The 17,874-nt window shown below is 53.7% G+C and overlaps 2 protein-coding genes across 2 annotated transcripts in view; both read right to left on the bottom strand.

The window, feature by feature from the left end:
• Nucleotides 1–364: 364 nt before the first annotated feature.
• LOC115947657 (E3 ubiquitin/ISG15 ligase TRIM25-like) lies at nucleotides 365–4,718 on the bottom strand. Its single transcript, XM_031055264.1, has 6 exons — nucleotides 4,009–4,718; nucleotides 3,311–3,406; nucleotides 2,703–2,936; nucleotides 2,586–2,608; nucleotides 2,044–2,207; nucleotides 365–1,451 (listed from the first exon to the last, which is right to left on the bottom strand). Exons 1-6 carry the CDS (start codon nucleotides 4,612–4,614, stop codon nucleotides 1,375–1,377), a joined length of 1,200 nt encoding a protein of 399 aa, XP_030911124.1. The 5' UTR covers nucleotides 4,615–4,718; the 3' UTR covers nucleotides 365–1,374.
• A 6,389-nt stretch (nucleotides 4,719–11,107) lies between these two features.
• PPARGC1B (PPARG coactivator 1 beta) overlaps nucleotides 11,108–17,874 on the bottom strand; it is a 49,174-nt gene continuing 42,407 nt past the window's right edge. The window contains exons 6-13 of the mRNA XM_031055229.1: nucleotides 17,797–17,872; nucleotides 17,272–17,308; nucleotides 16,850–16,914; nucleotides 15,704–16,451; nucleotides 15,108–15,183; nucleotides 14,245–14,366; nucleotides 13,818–13,972; nucleotides 11,108–12,257 (exon numbers count right to left, since the gene is read on the bottom strand). Coding sequence (XP_030911089.1) covers nucleotides 12,154–12,257; nucleotides 13,818–13,972; nucleotides 14,245–14,366; nucleotides 15,108–15,183; nucleotides 15,704–16,451; nucleotides 16,850–16,914; nucleotides 17,272–17,308; nucleotides 17,797–17,872 — 1,383 coding nt within the window. The 3' untranslated portion in view covers nucleotides 11,108–12,153. The remainder of the gene's footprint in view (nucleotides 12,258–13,817; nucleotides 13,973–14,244; nucleotides 14,367–15,107; nucleotides 15,184–15,703; nucleotides 16,452–16,849; nucleotides 16,915–17,271; nucleotides 17,309–17,796; nucleotides 17,873–17,874) is intronic.

Genomic DNA, 17,874 nt, shown 5'->3' with positions numbered 1-17,874 from the left:
AACTAAAACCAGAGGAGAGCAGCCGGCCCGAGGTCCTGCCAGCCCGCCCCCTCCAAGCCCTCCCTCTCCAGCCCCTTCCTCCGCCCCAGGCCAGGCAGAGAAATGTTCCCTCTGCCGGCTCCACCCTTCCCCACCCTGTGGCGGCCACTTCGAGAAGTTTCCCCTCAGTCTCCAGCAGGAAACGCTGCCCAGTCTCTCCTGACCTCCCAGGGCAGCTTTGCTTCTGCACTGGATGTGCAGGATGGAAAGAGGTGGCAGAGGCAAAAGCTGCCGCCTTAGATCAAAGATCAGCATCGCTGCTGCCTAGTGCTGTAGCAGTTAATGTTGTGCTGTCAACTTTCAGATAAAATAAATTGCCACCGCGTTTAACAACCTAATAATATGACTTTATTAACATGAACCTAATGCAATACCTAAAACAGCTGAGCAAAAATGTCCAACTTAATGGTATCTCCATTATGATTAACAGAACAAATAAGACAGGAGCTCTTGCAGGAAGAGGCGGGGTGCTGTGATACACCCCCTCACAGCAGCCCACAATCCAGTTTCTGATGTGCCAGCTTAGCACAGCCTCCATGCAAGGCTCACAATTTCTAGGCCTGAAAAAACAAAACAACACCTTGTAACCACATTACTAACAGGAGCTCCATCACACTGATGGCAGCATGGATGGGATACTTGAAAGGGATGGTTCCAGTCTTTATAAGCCTGAAGTTCTTAGCAGGATGTCCAGCCTTGACAGACACATCATGAAAAGACAGTGTTTCTTCTACCATTAATATCTTCGACCTAAGGAACACACAGAGGCAGCATTCAAACCAGGCACAAAAAATTCCAAGCTTCCAGCAGCTCTCATTGCTGGTATCCTCCTCCCAGCAGCTCTGGGATGGCACTGTGTGTATCCTGTCCTGGTTTGGGCTGGGATTCATTCCAATCATGAGAACTCCATTCCTGAGAATTCATTCTCTTCTCAGCAGCTGGTACAGTTTTGGGTTCAGTAGGGAATAATGTTGGTAACACAAAGATGGTTTGGCTGAGCAGTGCTAGACCTGAGCCAAGGAGCTTTCTGTGCCTCACGCTCTGCCAGCGAGGAGGTGCACAAAAAGCGGGGAAGGAGCATGGCTGGGGCTGGTGACCCAAACTGGCCAAAGGCACATTCCACACCACAGAACACAGTGCCCAGTGTAGGAACTGGGGGGAGATGTCCAAAAGGAGCCAATTGCTGCTCGGGAACAGTGGCTGGACATCAGAGAGCAGGTGATGGGGGAGCAATCGTGCTGCACATTGATAGTTTTGGTTGGGTTTCCTCTCTCTCTTCCCTCCTTTCTATGACTGTTATCATTATGATTGCCGCTGAATTTGTATTTCGTTAGCCTACTTGTAAGAAAAATTAAAGCCAGGTCCAAACGTGAATCCACAGTTTGTTGTACCACCACTAAATGACGAAGGACCTAAAGAGAAAAAACACATTAATTATCAGATAATTGTGGACATTTGGAGTCTGCCTCTGTCCTGACCTGAGGCCCGCTGCCAGCAAGGGCTGAAGCAACATCCAGAGGGCAGTACCTAGGGAGCCCTAATTTCACCAATTCAGTCAGACAGGTGTCCACTGTGCACAGCTCTGGGACTGCAGCTAAGCTTGCAAAGCATTGCAAAGCAGTAGAAGTATTTACACAGGAAGAGGAGGTTATTTATGTCCGACCCTGCCGCTGCTGGGATGAGTTCTCAACATCCCATTGAATCAGAGAGATACCACAGAGGTATTGCTATTATCTGCTCTTAATCCTCCCACAAAACTCCTGGGACTTCCCAACCTCTTCATCCATAGCCTGGTTTAGCAAGGCGCATTCAAGGCATGCCCCAAAGCCCTGAATGCCAGGACCAGCTTCTTTGCTGCACACACATGGGCAAATAAACACAAGGTGTAAGGAATTAGCACTTCTACAGGTACTCAGTGTACTGGGTGCCTCATTATGGTCCTTTCTTACAGCATGTTTTACTGACTTCCCCATTTGCTTTTGACACTGTGAAATGAGCTCTTACCAGCAGATGTTCCTGCATATCCCCAAGATATTGTCTGCTTCAAGGAGACCTCCATGTTTGAGATGAATTGCTGGAAAAGTCTCAGAATATGATCTTTTTTTGATTCATTCAAAGTAATGGGTGGGTTTGGCACAACTTCCCTTTTAGGAAGTGGCTGGCATTTCCTAAAACACACAGAAGGAATCACAGAACCACAGAGGTGGGAAAAGACCTCCAAGGCCATCGAGTCCCAGCTGTGCCCCATCCCCACTTTGTCCCCAGCCCAGAGCACCCAGTGCCACCTCCAGCCCTTCCTTGGGCACTCCAGGGATGGGGATCCAACCCTCCCGGGGCAGTTCCAGTGCCTGAGCCCCCTTTCCATGGGGAAATTCCTGCTGTGCCCACCCTGAGCCTGCCCTGGCCCAGCCTGAGGCCGTTCCCTCTCCTCCTGTCCCTGTTCCTGGAGCACAGCCCGACCCCCCCGGCTGTCCCCTCCTGTCACTGAGAGCTCCATCCCTTGTCCACATCAGCAATAAAGACACTAAACCTCAGGAGGAGCTTACCTGCCTTTGATGGCTGAAAAAGCCTGTAAAGACATTTTGAAAGCAGAATCAGCACAGTGCAGGCACAGGTCAGCCCTGGAGCTGTGTGTCTCTGGGAAGGGGGATGCTGATAGGTACCTTGGTGAAAAGAAGTGTGTCCTTCTGATTCCTCAGAGCCTCCAGCTCCTGAACACCCTGGCTGGCCAAATCCTTCAACCACTTGTGATTATTCACCTCTGTCTGAATCTTAGAAAGTTGTTCCTCCTCATAGTCACTGAGAACTTTCAGGACCTCCCTTTTTTTCTTCTCTAGCTCCTTATACATCTTCTTGAACAGGCTCTCCAGCTGTTCCCTCCGCTGGCTCTCATTAATCTATTAAGAAAACAATTTCAAATTCGTAAGGGACATTTTCTACATTAGCTCTTACTCAGAAAAAAAAATCTGTCTTTTTTCTGGGATTAAAAAAGTAACTTAACTTTGAAGGTTGGAAAAATAAAAAAGCCACACACCAGCCACTCATTAGGAGGCACAGACTTTCAAGTTTAACAAAGAATGGACCTCCCAGACTGATAAGAAAGTTCTGCATCATCCTTCCTCAAAGAAGAAATCTCAAAAATACATGAGAAACCACCCAGGAACTAAAAAAGCTTCAGAATCCATGATCTGGGGAAGGGCAAAAGAAAACATTATCTCATTATTTACCAGCAAGCAACCACCCCAAGGTGATATGGGACCTTGAAACAAACCTTTAGTTCCTCCATTTGTTTCAGCAGGTTTGCAACGGCTTTATCCACGGCAGCTTCATGGTTTTTCACTGATTCCAGTATTCCAGGAAAAGATTCCTACAAATATCATGGGAAGGAGATATCAGGAGAGGACTGGCATAATGCACAAGATCAGCAGTTTTATCGACAGGGGATAAGCTGGACTTGCAAAAGGTCTGCTCACTGCATGCTCTCAGGACAAATCAGTGGATAAAGGTTCACTGGAAGGTTTTATCCCTGAACAAATGCCACAATTACAAGCACAAAAAGGACAATTTGAAGCTGAAAACTCTTCATGTGCACTAGCCACATACAAAGCTATTTCCCCCGTTGGCACCTTTCTTTCTGTAACGCTGTCATCAATTATCTTTGCATAAGTGCAGCTCAGGCTCATCTGGGCCTTGGAGGTGCACCAAGGACTAAAACCTTGCAGGAGCACTCAGTCCCACCAGTCTGGCCAAACTCTTCCTCAGAAGGGGAGAAAAAAGCATTTATAACATCTTGTTTTATATCTCAAGGGCTAAAGCCAGAGAGAATCTGGGACAAAACTCAGGATTGCAATTTAGCCCCATGCTGGGTCTGCACTTCTCAAACTCGGAAGCTGCCCCTGTGCCATGGGAGCTCTCTGGGGTTTTCCTGGTGCAATCCCGGCCAGGGCCACCGCCCCAGCAGCCTCTTACCTGGGCTCTGCTGAAAGCCTCCTCCAAGCCGATGATCGTGTGGTTCTTGTGGGAGGTGACGGAGCACACGACGCAGATGCACTCCGAGTCACTCTCACAGAAGCACTCCAGCAGTTTGCTGTGCTGGGGGCATCTCCTCTCAGCCAAAAGCTGCCCATCACAGGGCTCCACCAGCACGTGGCTCTTCTGCCTGTTCCGACTGTTGTGCCTGCTCAGGTGCGCCTGGCACAGCGAGGCTTCGCAGCTCAGGCACGTCTTCACTGCGGGCTGCGGCTCCTGGAGGCAGGAATCACACAGCACCACCTCCCCTGCCTGGCCCGAGCTTTCCGCCTTCTCCTCGCCTTGCCCTTCCTCCTCTTGGTGGGCGGGAGCATCCATGAACCTCTGCACAATGTTGCGGAGGTGGAAGTTGGCGCGCAGCTCCCCGACGGGCGAGTGGCAGAGCGGGCACCGGGCAGGGCTCTGCTGGCCCCGGATCGCCTGCTTGATGCAGTCCTTGCAGAAGCTGTGGCTGCAGCCCCCGCTCGTGGGGTCCTTGTAGATGTCCAGGCAGATGGGACACGTCAGCTCTTCCTTCAGCCCGGCCATGGCCTTTGCCTGGGCCATGCCTCCAGCTCCGGGCAGGGCTGACAGGGAGGGCTCTGCTAGGAAACGAAACTGAACGCGGACAGCGACGAGGAGCGAACTTTACCCCGCGGGCTAAAGGCCGTTGCCTCCTCCCCTTTACGAGGGAGGGTCTTCCTTCCTCTCTCCAGCTTCCTGCCTCTCGGGGCCACGTGGGCAGGGGCTGTGGGTGTCCCGGTGTTGATTAAAAAGTTGTAACAAGTAGTCTTTAATTAACCCTTGGAAATTCCTTTCGGGTTCCTGGCCAGGGCTTTGTCCTGTGTGCAAGCGGTTATCTCAGCGGTAAAGACTGTGAGCCTGAGCTATGCTGGTAGGAACTAATACCCTGCTCTGACCACAGCAATGGGATGCATTCAAACAGAAGTATTTTTGGAGGTCTGTGACCAAAAAAGAATAGTTGGAGAAATGGGATGTTCCCCAAACGACTAGCCAAGAACCTCAAAAGAGCCCCACTCCAATGAAAATAAACTCTGAGAAGTGATTTAAACATACAGAAAATTCAGGGAGTGTTTGGCATGGAGGTATGAGTTTGGGGAAATGTATTGGATATGTAAAAGCTACATAGATTAAAGCTGGTCGGTCAGCCAGGTGTGCTGTGTGTAATAGGGAGTTATGCCCCACGTGCCTGGGGCTGAAATAAAGAAATGCCGCTTTCTAATATTGAAATTACAGTGTTAGAGAGTTTAATTCCCCAGTGACAGCAAGTCAAACTCCTCGCAGCAGCTCGAGGCTGAGAGCTTGGGTGCTTCAAGGGCAGCATGGCAGAAGGTCCAGCCCTGCTGTGATGGGTCAGGAAATGAGGCAGGAAGGAAAGTTGGGAAGAATCCTTGTGGGCAGGGAGGCTGGGACATCTGGATCAGCAGGCAGAGAGCAAAGGAACCAAAGCTGTTCCCTTCTGCAAAGACTCCTGGATGGAGCTGGACAAGAGGCTGGGACTGATAAACCCTGAGTGGGCAATTGTGTGGCTTACCTGCAGTGCAGCCTGCAGAGCCCCAGGGCAGAGCTTGTGTGGCCCAAAGCTGAGGTCCCTGCCAGGCAGCTCCTGTGCCAGCAGAGGCCAGGGCAGGATTTGGTGTCGGGTGCCACTGCTCAGGGCACAGGTGGGAGCTGAGACTCCAGAAAGCAGCCCAGGACAGCTCAGCAGGCAGTGAAATGGAGTCCACACAGTGGGCGCTGCACAGCCTGCAGAGCCCCAGGGCAGAGCTTGTGTGGCCCAAAGCTGAGGTCCCTGCCAGGCAGCTCCTGTGCCAGCAGAGGCCAGGGCAGGATTTGGTGTCGGGTGCCACTGCTCAGGGCACAGGTGGGAGCTGAGACTCCAGAAAGCAGCCCAGGACAGCTCAGCAGGCAGTGAAATGGAGTCCACACAGTGGGCGCTGCACACTGGTCAGGAGCAGCAGCCTGGTGTGGGCTGACCCCACTGCCAGGTGCCAGCCAGCCCAGGGCACCACCAAAGCTGTCTGTGTTCACAAAAGCTCCTGAGTGACTGATTTTCCCCTCCCACGAGGCGCACTGTGCAGGGAGATAAATAACACTGCCCCCCTCCCCTCCAGCAGCCACTGAGCCACTCCAAAACAGCTCCAGTGTGCGTGAAAAGGAGTTGTTTTATCACAAAGTTGTGCCAAAATAAAAACAGGCCAGCTGGGATTTTTCCCAAATGGTTGGAAGTAATTGCTGGGACCAAGGGAACTGATGAACGGATGTCAACATTCACCATCCATTCAGACAGATTCTAGGGCTGCTTGCAGGAATTATCCTCAAGAAACAATTGTATTCAATAAACAGATCAGTGCTTTGTTTTCCAGGAGGCTGTCTGGGAATGCAGTGTTGGAGGCACAAACATCAGCCCTGGGTCTGTTCCTCCCTGCAGGTCCTTCCCTTGTGTGCCCCTGTCCCTCCTGGGGACCCACTGCAGTGTCTCTGATCCACATGTGCTCACCCTGGGCACCCCATCACTGCCTGTCCCTGCTGCGTTCCCACATTTCCCCCCTCCAAATTCACGTTTTCATCTGTCTGGGCACTATTGGCATGACAGTGCCTGATGTAGCTCAGGAAAACATTCCTCTTTGGTGGCCTTAAAGCCTGCTGGGTGTGCAAAGCAGCAGGGAATGGACTTCCCATGGATCTGCACTCTGGCTGCAGCAGCGGCAGGGATGAGGGGCTGGCTTTGGGGTGGGAGGCAGGTTCCAGCTCTGTGCCCAGCCTGGGGCACCCACACTGGGCTCCCACAGATGTGCTGGAGACAGGCAGGTGCAGAGCTGCTGCCCAAATCAGTGCCAGTCAGCAAAAACCAGCAGCTGGCACAGCTCAGCACCTCGCAGAGCTGCTCCTTTCGGGCTGCTGGGATCCCCCAGCCCGGCAGCTTCACTGATCCATGCTCTGGATAAAACCAGTGCCACCCCTCCAGCCTGGTGAGCCCTCCCAGGGCATGGCTGGCACGGGGCTCCCGTGTGCCCGGGGGAGCTGTGCCCATGCTGGGCCTGCCCTGGCCTTCCAAACATCCCTCCCACAGCCTGGACTGCCACAAGGACCAGGACCCCAGGACACCAGGACATGGCCCTGCCCCTGGGAGAGCACTTTGGCTCCCAGGGCCTGCTCTCCTGGCTCCAGGGGCTCTGCAGCTGCCAGCCTCAGCTGCACGGCTGCTGCATCACCACCTGCAGTCTTTGCCACATTTTCTCCTGCTCTCTTACTCCACTCCAGAAATTTTGAGGAGCATGCCCAGCTGCATTTTTCACCCACTCCATCTGAGGAGTTTCTTCAGGAAGGGTCCTGTGGCAGTGGCACCACTCGAAGTGAAGAGTGCAGAGCCCAGGTTTTTCCTGCATGACCTAAACTGGGAGAAGGCACACTTAAAATAGCAACAGACAGCGATATTCCCAGGCAGGAGCTGCATCCCTGGCAGCTGGCAGGCTCTGCCACCCCCTTGGCCCTGGCACAGCCCCACTGCCAGCCAGGCAGAGCAAAACACCTCACCCCGAGCACACTTGCACAAAAAACTAAAGTATAGCAGCACAAACTGGTTCCTTTTTTTTGTTCTTTCCACTTTATAGTATATATGTTATCGTTTATTTATAGGCAGATCACTTCACTATTTACAGTACATGAGCGTAGAGATTCTACAGTCTTTTTGATGTAAACAAGAAACTCCACGGCAGGGGAGTCTGGAAAAAGAAGCCAGTTCTGAAGTATTTACACAATTTAAAATAGAACTTTTATACCCACTGGATAGATATAGAGAATACATTGAGCGATTTGGTTAAATTATCTATGAAACTATAGAATCTGACAATGTAAAAATACAAGAAAACGTTCTCTCATTTTAGAAGGTAGACAGTTAAATCACACTAGAAATAAATCTCTTTTCTTTTTTTAAAAATAATAACAATAATAATAAAGGAAAGGCATAAGAATCCATGCCATCTTTTAAGGTTAAAGTATATTACATAAATAAGGACACAACAGAACGGAACTGGGGGAAAAATTAAGTGAAATATAAAAAAACCACTACCAATTAAAAAAAATACTAAAAGCTCGATTCTTAATCATAGAGGGATCAATTCTGCTGCTTTTACTTACTCTGCAAGTAGAAAATTGCAGAGTTAAGTAGTACTTACTCAGCATGAGCAACAGAGGCAGAATTGGCCCCTAATAATTATGAGCAGTGTCCTTTTACATAAAAAAAAAAGAAGAAAAACACAGAATTTAGCTTTTTTATATAAATAACAAAGCAGATGTGCCCCTTTTTAGGTGAAATTCTTACACCTTTCTGAAGAAATGCATCAATTGAACCGTTCTCTCTCTTTCTCACATGCACTCACGCACTCCCTCCCCAGCTCCTGCTGCTGCCCCTGGCCCCAGGGAGGGCGAGGGAAGAGGAATGAAACCCCAAAATGAAACCCCAAGGCTGCATTTGGCTCTGTATTGCTTGAGATTATCAGGGATGGACTTCGAACAGAACGGGTGTCGGGTTCAGCTCCAACACCGGTACCTCAGGACTCGGCAGACCTCCAGTAAGGAGAAAAAAAAAAAATTCCCCAAAAAAGGAGAAAACCGTGTTGATCTGCAATTGCAAAACCCATTTGCATGGCGCAGAGCTGAGATCAGACCCAGGACTGCAACAAGGTGACTGAGCTGCTGCTTCCTGAAAGATGTGCAGCCCTCAGCTGTGCTGAGGAAATGAGAGAAACCTTTGCTTTTGGGGCAGCATCCAACCTAAAACCTGGGATTGTCCTCTGCATTCAGCCCACACACTCAGAAAGGTTCGCTCCTCCCTGCGGAGCCTCAGGCACACGCTGGATTCCAGCCAGAAACCTGCTGCCCCCCCTGAACAATGAGTTTTTCTGGGGCAAACCTGTGCAAAACAAGCAAAGGGGCATTTTATCAGAAACTCTTCACACATTCAGCATTTGCCCACAGCACCTGCAGGAAACAGCTGGGGGACATTCTATACTCACACAGTTTTAAAAAAATAAATCTCCTCCTGACTTATTGCCTACCAGAATAAACCCTTTTGCTCCCAGTTTCTCCTGCCCAGCGCCATCCCTTGCAGGGGGCTGGGGTGTGAGGGGTCCCACAGGCTGGGTGGGATGGAAAGGCAATCCTTGGGAAAGGGGGGATCCCCAGTCCCTGGCAGCTCCTGCAAAGCTCTGGGCACCTCTGGCTTCCCTGGCAGCAGTGCCTGAGCATTGCTGTGCTCCTGCCCCATTTCCCTGTCAGCATCCAAACCTTAGGCAGCTCAGGAGGGAGCTCTCACCTGCCCCTGTGCCTGACCCACCTTCCTGCAGACTCAAACACTGTGAGCTAAAGACACCTTTAGAGTAAAAAAAAAAAACCCACAAAATTAAAATAAATAAAAAAATCAAGTGGAAATTTATTTTTCACCCAGTTCTAAAAGGTGGGGGAAGCCCCAGGGCAGGCAGCACACAGCCCAAGGGGCTCTAAGCATAGTGCATAAGTCTGGAAAAGAAAGATTTTTTTGGGGGAGGAGGGAAAACAAACCATCCCAAGTGAATGGGAAAAAAAGGAAAACCCCCCCCAAAAAAAGATAAAAGAAAACCCAACCCCACTTATAGGCTTCAGGCACCACAAAGACCTCTTATTGCATCTCTTCCTACCCTAGGGCTGCAGTACTGATGAGCTCTGTGCAGGACCAGCCCTCCCCTTCCCCAGCACCGGCCTTGGGACCCAGCAGCTGGGCTGGGGCCAACCCAGAGCACCCAGCCACAGGAAAACACTGGGAAATTCTGGGTCTGGGTCCACCAAAACCAGTGCTTGGGAAGTGACTGAGTGATCCCCTGGCGTGGGCTGGAGCCCCCCCAGCTCTGCACTAACCCTTCCCCTCCACCACCCTTGATGCATCCCCAGTGGGGGCCCAGGCATGGGTGCCTCCAGCTGAGTGGGAGATGGAAGAATTCCACTTATTTCCTTTTCTTTTTTTTTTTCTTTCTTTTTTTCTTTTTTTTTTTTGTTGGTTTTGTTCTTGTGGATTGATCATTTTCTGAAAAACATCAGCACAGCACAGGACAGTACTACCCACCCTAAATGTGTCGCTATATACATTCTACATAAGCTCTATAGCAATCACATGTAAACATCATCATCGTGAGGAAATACTAGGACAGAAAAAGGCAAAGCTACAATGAGGCAATTGCCAATAGCAGATGCTCAGTGTTGGCCAGAGCTGCTCGTGGTCGCTAAGGTGAGATGAGAACGGAGGGATTTAGGGGTGGAGAGACACCAGATTTCACTGCCGAGGCTGGAATGGCACAAGGACTGTTCCCTGGCAGCGATGGTCACCGGCGGCGGCGTGGGGACCCCACGGTGACCCCGGGCCCTGGCGCTGCCGGGCTGGTGTTGTCAGAACCACAGCTCTCCCGAGGGAACAGCCAGGGAACTGTGCTGGTGGCGGTGCTGCCGGCATTGCTGCTCCTGCCAGAGCCCAGCTGCGCTCCAGGGCCCACCCTGGCAGGGCTCCGGCTCCTGGCCTCACATCTTGTGCCATTTCTCAGGCTTTGGTCGCTCTCCCTGCAGGATGGAACATACCCAGGGAACCAGGGGTAAAATCCCCAGGTCGTGGGGAGGGGAGACCCCAGGAGACTCTAATCTATCTATTGGCAGAGTTAAGGCTATAATATTCTATCTACAGAGGATGGCTGAATCCCTAGTGGTCTCTGGGGCTCAAAAATAAAAGGAGAAGGTGGCAATGGCTTGAAGAGCGGCAAGGTTCCCACTCCCTTGGGAAAACAGTGCCTCTGGCTGGCTGGTGATGGGCTTTGCTCTGGCTGGTGGGGGGCTGTGTCCCCTTCCCACCACACCCACACATGGAGGGCAAGTCCATGAGTTCATTTTACACTTCAATCCAGCGCCAAGGGCCCTTGGCCAGAGGCAGGGCTGTGCCCCAGGGAGCTGGATGGATCTGGGGTGCGGGTGGGTGCTGGGACGTGTATGGCTTATCAGCTACGGGGCAGGGGGCTGGGGTGCCCTGTGCACAGCACAGACAGGTCTTCTCACCCCGCTTGCTTTGCAGGATATGGAAGTGAGTGTGGATCGAGCCACAGGGCCTGGCCAGTCTCCCAGCCATCCAAGGAGCTGGAGAGGAGCCAGCTCCTCCACATAGACCAGAGCCATCCATCCCCCAGGCTGTGCCAGCAGGACCCATCAGATCAGGCCTGGTTAGCTGCAGCCCCCCAGCCCCTCTCTCCTGGCTCCAAAGGCAGCGGAGGCCGGAGCAGTGCTGGCTGCAGGCACTGCATCCCTCTCCCAGCCTCTGCAGCCTGCAAAGCTGCATCCATCACCCACCAGCACCCAGCTCAGCATGGGGGTGATGCTGGGGGCTCGGGCCACACCAGCACAAAGAATGGCTTTGACAGCAAAGTGGGTGACCCCAGGGCAAACACCGAGCACCCCGGTTTGCCAGCAGGGGAGGCGGGGGAATGTCAGCTCTGTGACTGCTCTGACCCCCCATTTGCTGAGTGGCAAGTGCCTCATTACAGTGCATAGTTAAAAATCAAGGAAGCGGTACAATAAATCTGAATTACAGTACATCTGAGCCATAAATACATTTTTTTTTTAGTATATACTTTTTTTTTTCTTCTCCTCTTCTATTAAAAATGAGTTTATAATCCTGATTCTATTCACAATGAACAATTTCATCATCACACACTACGGACAAAAAAATGTTATGGTGAACACAGCTGCAACTCCACGGCGGGAGCATGGGGAGGGCTGGGACGGGGAAGAGAGGCCGGGGGGCTCCTAGGCTCACCCTAAAACAACCAGTCAGAAGCAGAGGGGGGGACTAACGTGTGGCAGTGAGACATCAACACCATGGGGACTCACAGACAGAAGCAGCTTTGTTCAATGTAAACATCGATCAGGGAACAGCAGTCTCTCTCTCGCGGGCGTGCTCTCGCTCTCTCTCGCTCTCTCGCTTGCCATAGACTGAATAATTTCTTTGAAAACGTAAACATATTGGAAGTGCCTTGACTGAGGTATTGAGGTATTCCTCCAAGGTTAAGGCTGTTACCGATGCAGGCTGAGCTGGGCCTCCTGCAGCAAGCTGTCGAAATCCATGGTCTCGTACTTGCTTTTCACCGGAGCTGGGGAGGACTCGTCCGTGCCGCAATCTGGGGATGGCAGGGACAGAGGACAGCAGGGTCAGGGAGGGGGATCAGCGTCCTGTCTGCCTCGTGGGGAGGGAAACTGAGGCACAGCAGGGCACTGCTCACTGCCCTGCTACTGCACGGCCAGGCTGGACACAGCGGTGATAGTGACACTGAAAAGAGCTGGGGCAGAGCGGCTGCAGCCAGGCCCAGCTGGGCAGGGCACACACCACTGGCATTCACTGACAGGGTGAAAAAATCTGCTGGGTGCAGCTGAATTTGGAGGGGCTGACACAGGGCCATCCCATGGGAGCTGTGCTGGTGGCAGAGCCAGCCTGCTCCACTGCCAGCCCTGTGCCAGGAGCTGAACACAGTGTCCCTGGAAAGCCCAGGGAATTCAGCACACAGCAGAACTAAGACTGCCTAATTTCACAGCAGCTTAACGTTTTGGGTGTATATTTTTGAATGGTGTGGTTGCATTTCACCTCTGCCTGGGGGCTTCCCTTCTTATCCTGTACCAGGATGAGCAGGATTTTAGGAATGAGCTGGGCTGTGCAGGAAGGGAGTGACTGGTGGCTCTGCAGAAATCAGGTGAGGAGCACTCAGGGGGCTTCTCTGAGGCAGGGGGCACAGCTCTGGTCCCCCTCCCCACAGCACTGCACAGTCACCATCTTCCTCACGGGGTCCTATCTGGTTCCTAATTTCTTTGTGCCCAAAATGGGAGGCTCTGGGATTTATTTAGATGAACGCTGGACATTTGTGCCCACAATCAAAGTCAAGCGATGGCTGCTCTAAGCAGAGCAGATACTGCAAGGTGATAAAAAAATCAGGGAGTACTTGAATCAGATGGGGCATCTGGAGGTAAGTCAAGACTTGGGGCTTCATTTTCTGGACCTCAGTCTTTCACTCATCAAGTAATATCCAGAACCCTTCAGCCTCTGCAGAGGATACAGAAATAAACATGCAGTGTTGGTGAAACACCTGAAGCAAGGAGGGCTGGGCAAAGCTTGGGACACATTTCTCTTGCAGGACTAGCACAGGGTTTGGCTTCTGGCCCTCAGCTCAGGCTGCAGCCCTGGTGACACAGTCACTGAGACCTTGCTGAAGCACTGAAAGGATTAATGCGAGCACAGCACATTTCAGTGCTGTCACTTTGGCTCCAGAGTGCATGTGCAGCCTGGTGAATCTGTCCTGCAGAGCAGCAAACCACCCACATCACCTCTTGGGCTAATGAAATGTTGCTGACTGCCTTCTCTAATGCCTGGGAAGGGAGTTTTCTGCTGGAAAGCCTCCAGCACTGTGCAGAAACTCAGCAGACATAGGATGGGCTGCGCTCAGCTGAGACCCAGCACCCCGGGCTGTGCTGCTACATTTTGCAGCCAGCACACCCTGAGGCCTCACACCAGTTTTTCCTTCTCCCCAGTTCCCCAATCCACCTGTCCCATGAACCATAGGAAAGGCAGCGGGCTTCTCCTGCAGGCTCTGCAGGCGCTGGGGATCCCTGTGTGACCAGGGCTCAGCGGTGCACTGTGCTGTAACAGCTCTGTGCTGATAAAAGAGACAAAGCAGCTGCTGCTTCCTCACCCAGGTCAGCGTATCTGGTCCAGAAGAAGCGCCCCAGGCCACCAGAGCTGAGCTGGAAGGAGGGCTCGTTCCTCTTCCTCAGCGAGGGGCCGTTCTTCAGCGATAAGGCGGCATGCTCCGAGTACCGGTACGTGATGAAGCCGTACTTCTCCCCCCTGAGCAATCAGAGAGAGAATTCAAGATGTGATGAGCCCCACTGCCCTTGTGATGCAGCACTACACCCCTGGCCCATCATTCTTCCACTCCTCCATCCCACAGATGCCCTTGGAGCTCTGGGCACGCTGAATCTCCTTGGCAAAAGCACTGAGACCGAGGGCTCAGCTGACCCAGGGGATTGATGTGGCACTGCTTGGCAGTGCTGTGGGGTTTGAGAGAGGAGCTGCCTGTAGCTGCTGGAACCCTGGGCCACAGCTCACTGCCCACCCACCTGTTAGTCCTGGTCAGGACCTGACACTCCACGATTTCACCAAACACCTCAAAGCGTTTCTTCAGCTCGCTGGAGCTCATGCTGCTGGAGAGGTTTCTGATGTACACCACCCGGCCTTCCCCCTGCCAAAGCAACCAAAAGCTTTCAGGCTTGGACCCTGCACCTCTGTGCTACTGATGGGCTGTGGAGGAGCCCCTGCAGCCAGCACTGGGACACACTGCCATGGACACAGCCTGACATCTCCAGGATCTGGAGCCAGGTCACAGTGTCACCCCCAGGACAGCCATAACCAGGCTGGAGCAGCCACTGCCCCCTTTTCTCTTTTAAAATTCTCCTTCATTCTTGCAGCTTCTCCTGGCAAATGTGGGATATAGTCCCAAGAATTGCCAGGGGCAAAATCCAATTGCATTGCAGGAAGAAGTGCCAAAGCAGCATGTGTGAGTGTGAGTGTCTGTGCACAACAGTAGGGAGCACCAATTTACTCTCCCACGTGCCCACTCCTCTCCCAGCTCCCTCCATGTGCCCACAGGTTCCTGGTGCATGAGGATGCAGCAGGGCCATATCTGTGCCATCAGGGATTCCCCAGTTCACCCCACAAACTGCCAGAGCCAAGTGCACTGAGGCACCAGCGTAGGAGGCTCTGGGCATCCCTGTGCCAAGGACTCCGTGTGTTGCCAATCGCTGGCGGCTTCTGCTGCACGTTGGGTTTTCCTCCCCCCACCACCCCCTGTCCTTGTTTAACACTGGCCTCACACCAAGGGATGCTGAAGCCAGGGCTAATGGGCTCCACTGCTGCTTTTTGGAGCAGGAGATGAGCCGAGGGCTGGCCTTGCTGTGTCCCCGTGGGGTCCCCCCTCACTTACGATGGCCTTTTCCCGTCTCTTCTTCAGCTGGCCCCGCTGCCCGCTGCCGCCCTGACACTGCTCGCCGTTCTCACACCTGCAAGGAGGGACAGGAGCTCAGCCCGGGGCTGGGGGAGCTGCTGGGAAAGCTTCAAACATCAGTGAGAAGCTGAGACACCCACAGGAGTGGGTGGGCACTCGGAGGCACTGGGAGCCAAGGAGAGACTGGAGTCTGGACTCACTGGAAAGGACACTGCGAAGTTTTTTCTCATGGATGCCAGGGTGTCCCCAGCCAGCACCTGCCCCTTCCCAGGCCTGGGTCCTGCCCATGCCCTGCCACCCATGGAACCCCCTGGCTGCTTCACTCTGCCACTGCTTCCTCAGCCCATGGCTGACACTTGCAGCAGTGGCTGATGCAGTACCAATTATTTTCATCGTTTTTCTTTCATTAATTAGCATCTTTACTACTTGCAGCACCAATTATTTTCACACTTTTTCTTTCATTAATTAGCATCTTTACTACTTGTGCCAGCGGAGCAGAGGGCGCTGGGGGTGCCCTGCACCATGCTGAAAATGGAGGGGACACAACCAGTGCCAACGTCCCCGTGTGCCCGTACCTGAAGGTGCGTCTGCTGGCAGGTGACCGCGACCGGCAGCACGAGGAGCCCGAGCTGGACCTGCTCCGGGAGCAGTAATGCAAACTGCTCCTGGAAAGGGCGCTTCTCCTCAGGCACAGCTTGGTGTCGCCGTGCTCCTCCTCTTCCTCCTCCTCTTCCTCCTCATCCTCCTCCACGGGGGAGCCGCTGTCACTGCAGCTGTCCTCGAAGACGGTGTCGTACTCGGGGGTCTTGCAGAAGACCATGTCCTCGTCGTCGAGGGCACTGTCCAGAAAGCCAAAGTGCTTTGTTAAGCTGGCTCTGATCTCCTGGTCTCTCAGCTGCTTGACGCCGTCCTTCCAGAGCATCTCGGTGCCCGTGTCCTTGCCGAGCTCCAGCCCCTGGTAGTGAGCGGCCGGGACCCTCCTCTTGTGCTCCGTCTCCACCTGGCTCGGGGGCTCCCACGACTTGAGCACCTTCCTCTGCAGGGCAGGCTCGGGTTTCAGCACCTGGCAGTAGTCGTGGTCCCCGAAGGAGCGGGAGAAGGGCCGCTTGAGCAAGCCCTGCTGCTCGGGGAGTGGCCGCGCCCGGCTCAGGTGGGCGAACAGCTCCGTCCTCTCCGGGTGCTTCCTGGGGGCTTTCCGTGAGGCTGCCACGTCCCCGGGGCCAGGGGCCATCCCCTCCTCCTTCCCTGCCTCCTGGGGGATGTCTGGCTTGTACAGGTCCTCCTCGGCGGGTTTATATGGCGGAGTGGTGGGCGGTGTGAGACCTGGAGCCCCCAAAGAAAGGGCAGGGTCAGCTCTGCCCCTCCGGCCTGCCCTGCCCCACCCCAGTCCTGGGCTGCCCCCACAGCCTCATCCAGAGGCACCTGGGGGGACAAGAAGGATGCCTTGATCCCAGTAGGGAGCAGAGGACCCTCCCTTCCCTCCTGGCTCGTGCAGGGCCCCCCTGAACATCTCCTCCCATCCCAAAGGCATTCCTCTGAGCTGCTCCTGGTGCTCGGGTGCGGCAGTGCACAGCAGGCTCCTGTGTCTGCACTGTGAAGGGGATGAAGGTGCCCCCTTGGCTGGGTAGGCTGGAATGATGCCTCCAGGATGAATTTAGGGTAAATGAACTCCCTCCTACAGTACATTTTTACAAAACTAAAGATTTCAAAGCACATCCTACCTGCTGTCCCACACAGCTCCACGGTCAGCATTGGCTCAAAGTTTCTCTTCCCAAAGTTTGGGTCACTGGAGAAGAGCAGAGAACCAGGAAAGTGTTTAAGTGAACCACAGCCCCAAAACCCAAAAGCAAGCTGAGAAAAGACTTCCCACAAGTGAACCCTCCCACTTTGGCTGGTGCCTGACAGAGTAACCCCACAAGGGCAGGGGGGAGAGCAGCTCCAGAGCACACACAAAATGCCCTGCCCTGGGCATGGGACAGGCTCCTCACACCCTGTGGCTCCCCACAGCGCCGTGCCCAGCAGGGCAGCTCCCTGTGCTCTGCAAACACAGCTCCCTGTGCTGCCTGCAGGGGCCCTGCCCAGCCACACAACCCCAGGCAGTTTCCAGCCCCAGAATGGTTCATCCAGCCCCACCTGCACTTACGTTTGTGCCAAGGACAGCGTGAGACACCTGGGTGTTTCTGAAAGGCAGGAGAGAAGCAGGTTACCAGTGGGGCTGTACCTCTGCAGTACCCACTGAGGGCTCTGCCCACCTGAGAGGGACTGCCAGGGCTGAGCCACTCCTGCACTTGCAATTTGCTGGGCTTTTGGGGCACCACTGCAGCTGAACCCCAGAGCCCAGACCCAGGGAGAATCCACAGGGAAAACCCTGGAGGGATGGGGCAACCTGGTCCTTGCTGGGCTGTGGCCACATCAACTCCTCCACCTCATTATAACCATGGGGAAACTGAGGCAGAAGATGCTCATAGATTGAAAAAGCATCCCAAAAGAGAACAGGCCCCCAGCTGCCCATGCATGGGACTCCACAGCCAGGCAGACGGGGGGCTGCTCACAGCTCTCCTGCCAGCTGAGTGCCCAGCACCCAGCCAGCATCACTGGCCCACAGATGGCACGGGCAGCACGGGCACACTGGGGATGCCAGCAGAGTGACAGTGGCCAGGCCCCTCACCTGTTTGCTCCAGGAGGGCACAGCGCTGGCTCTCAGTGGCCACCTCTCCATCCCCCAGGGAGCCCAGGCAGAGGGGCT

This window comes from Geospiza fortis, unplaced genomic scaffold, assembly GCF_000277835.1.
Source record: "Geospiza fortis unplaced genomic scaffold, GeoFor_1.0 scaffold55, whole genome shotgun sequence".
NCBI lineage: Eukaryota > Metazoa > Chordata > Aves > Passeriformes > Thraupidae > Geospiza > Geospiza fortis.
The sequence above is the reverse complement of the archived record's forward strand: the minus strand, read 5'-3'. Positions and strand labels throughout refer to the sequence as shown.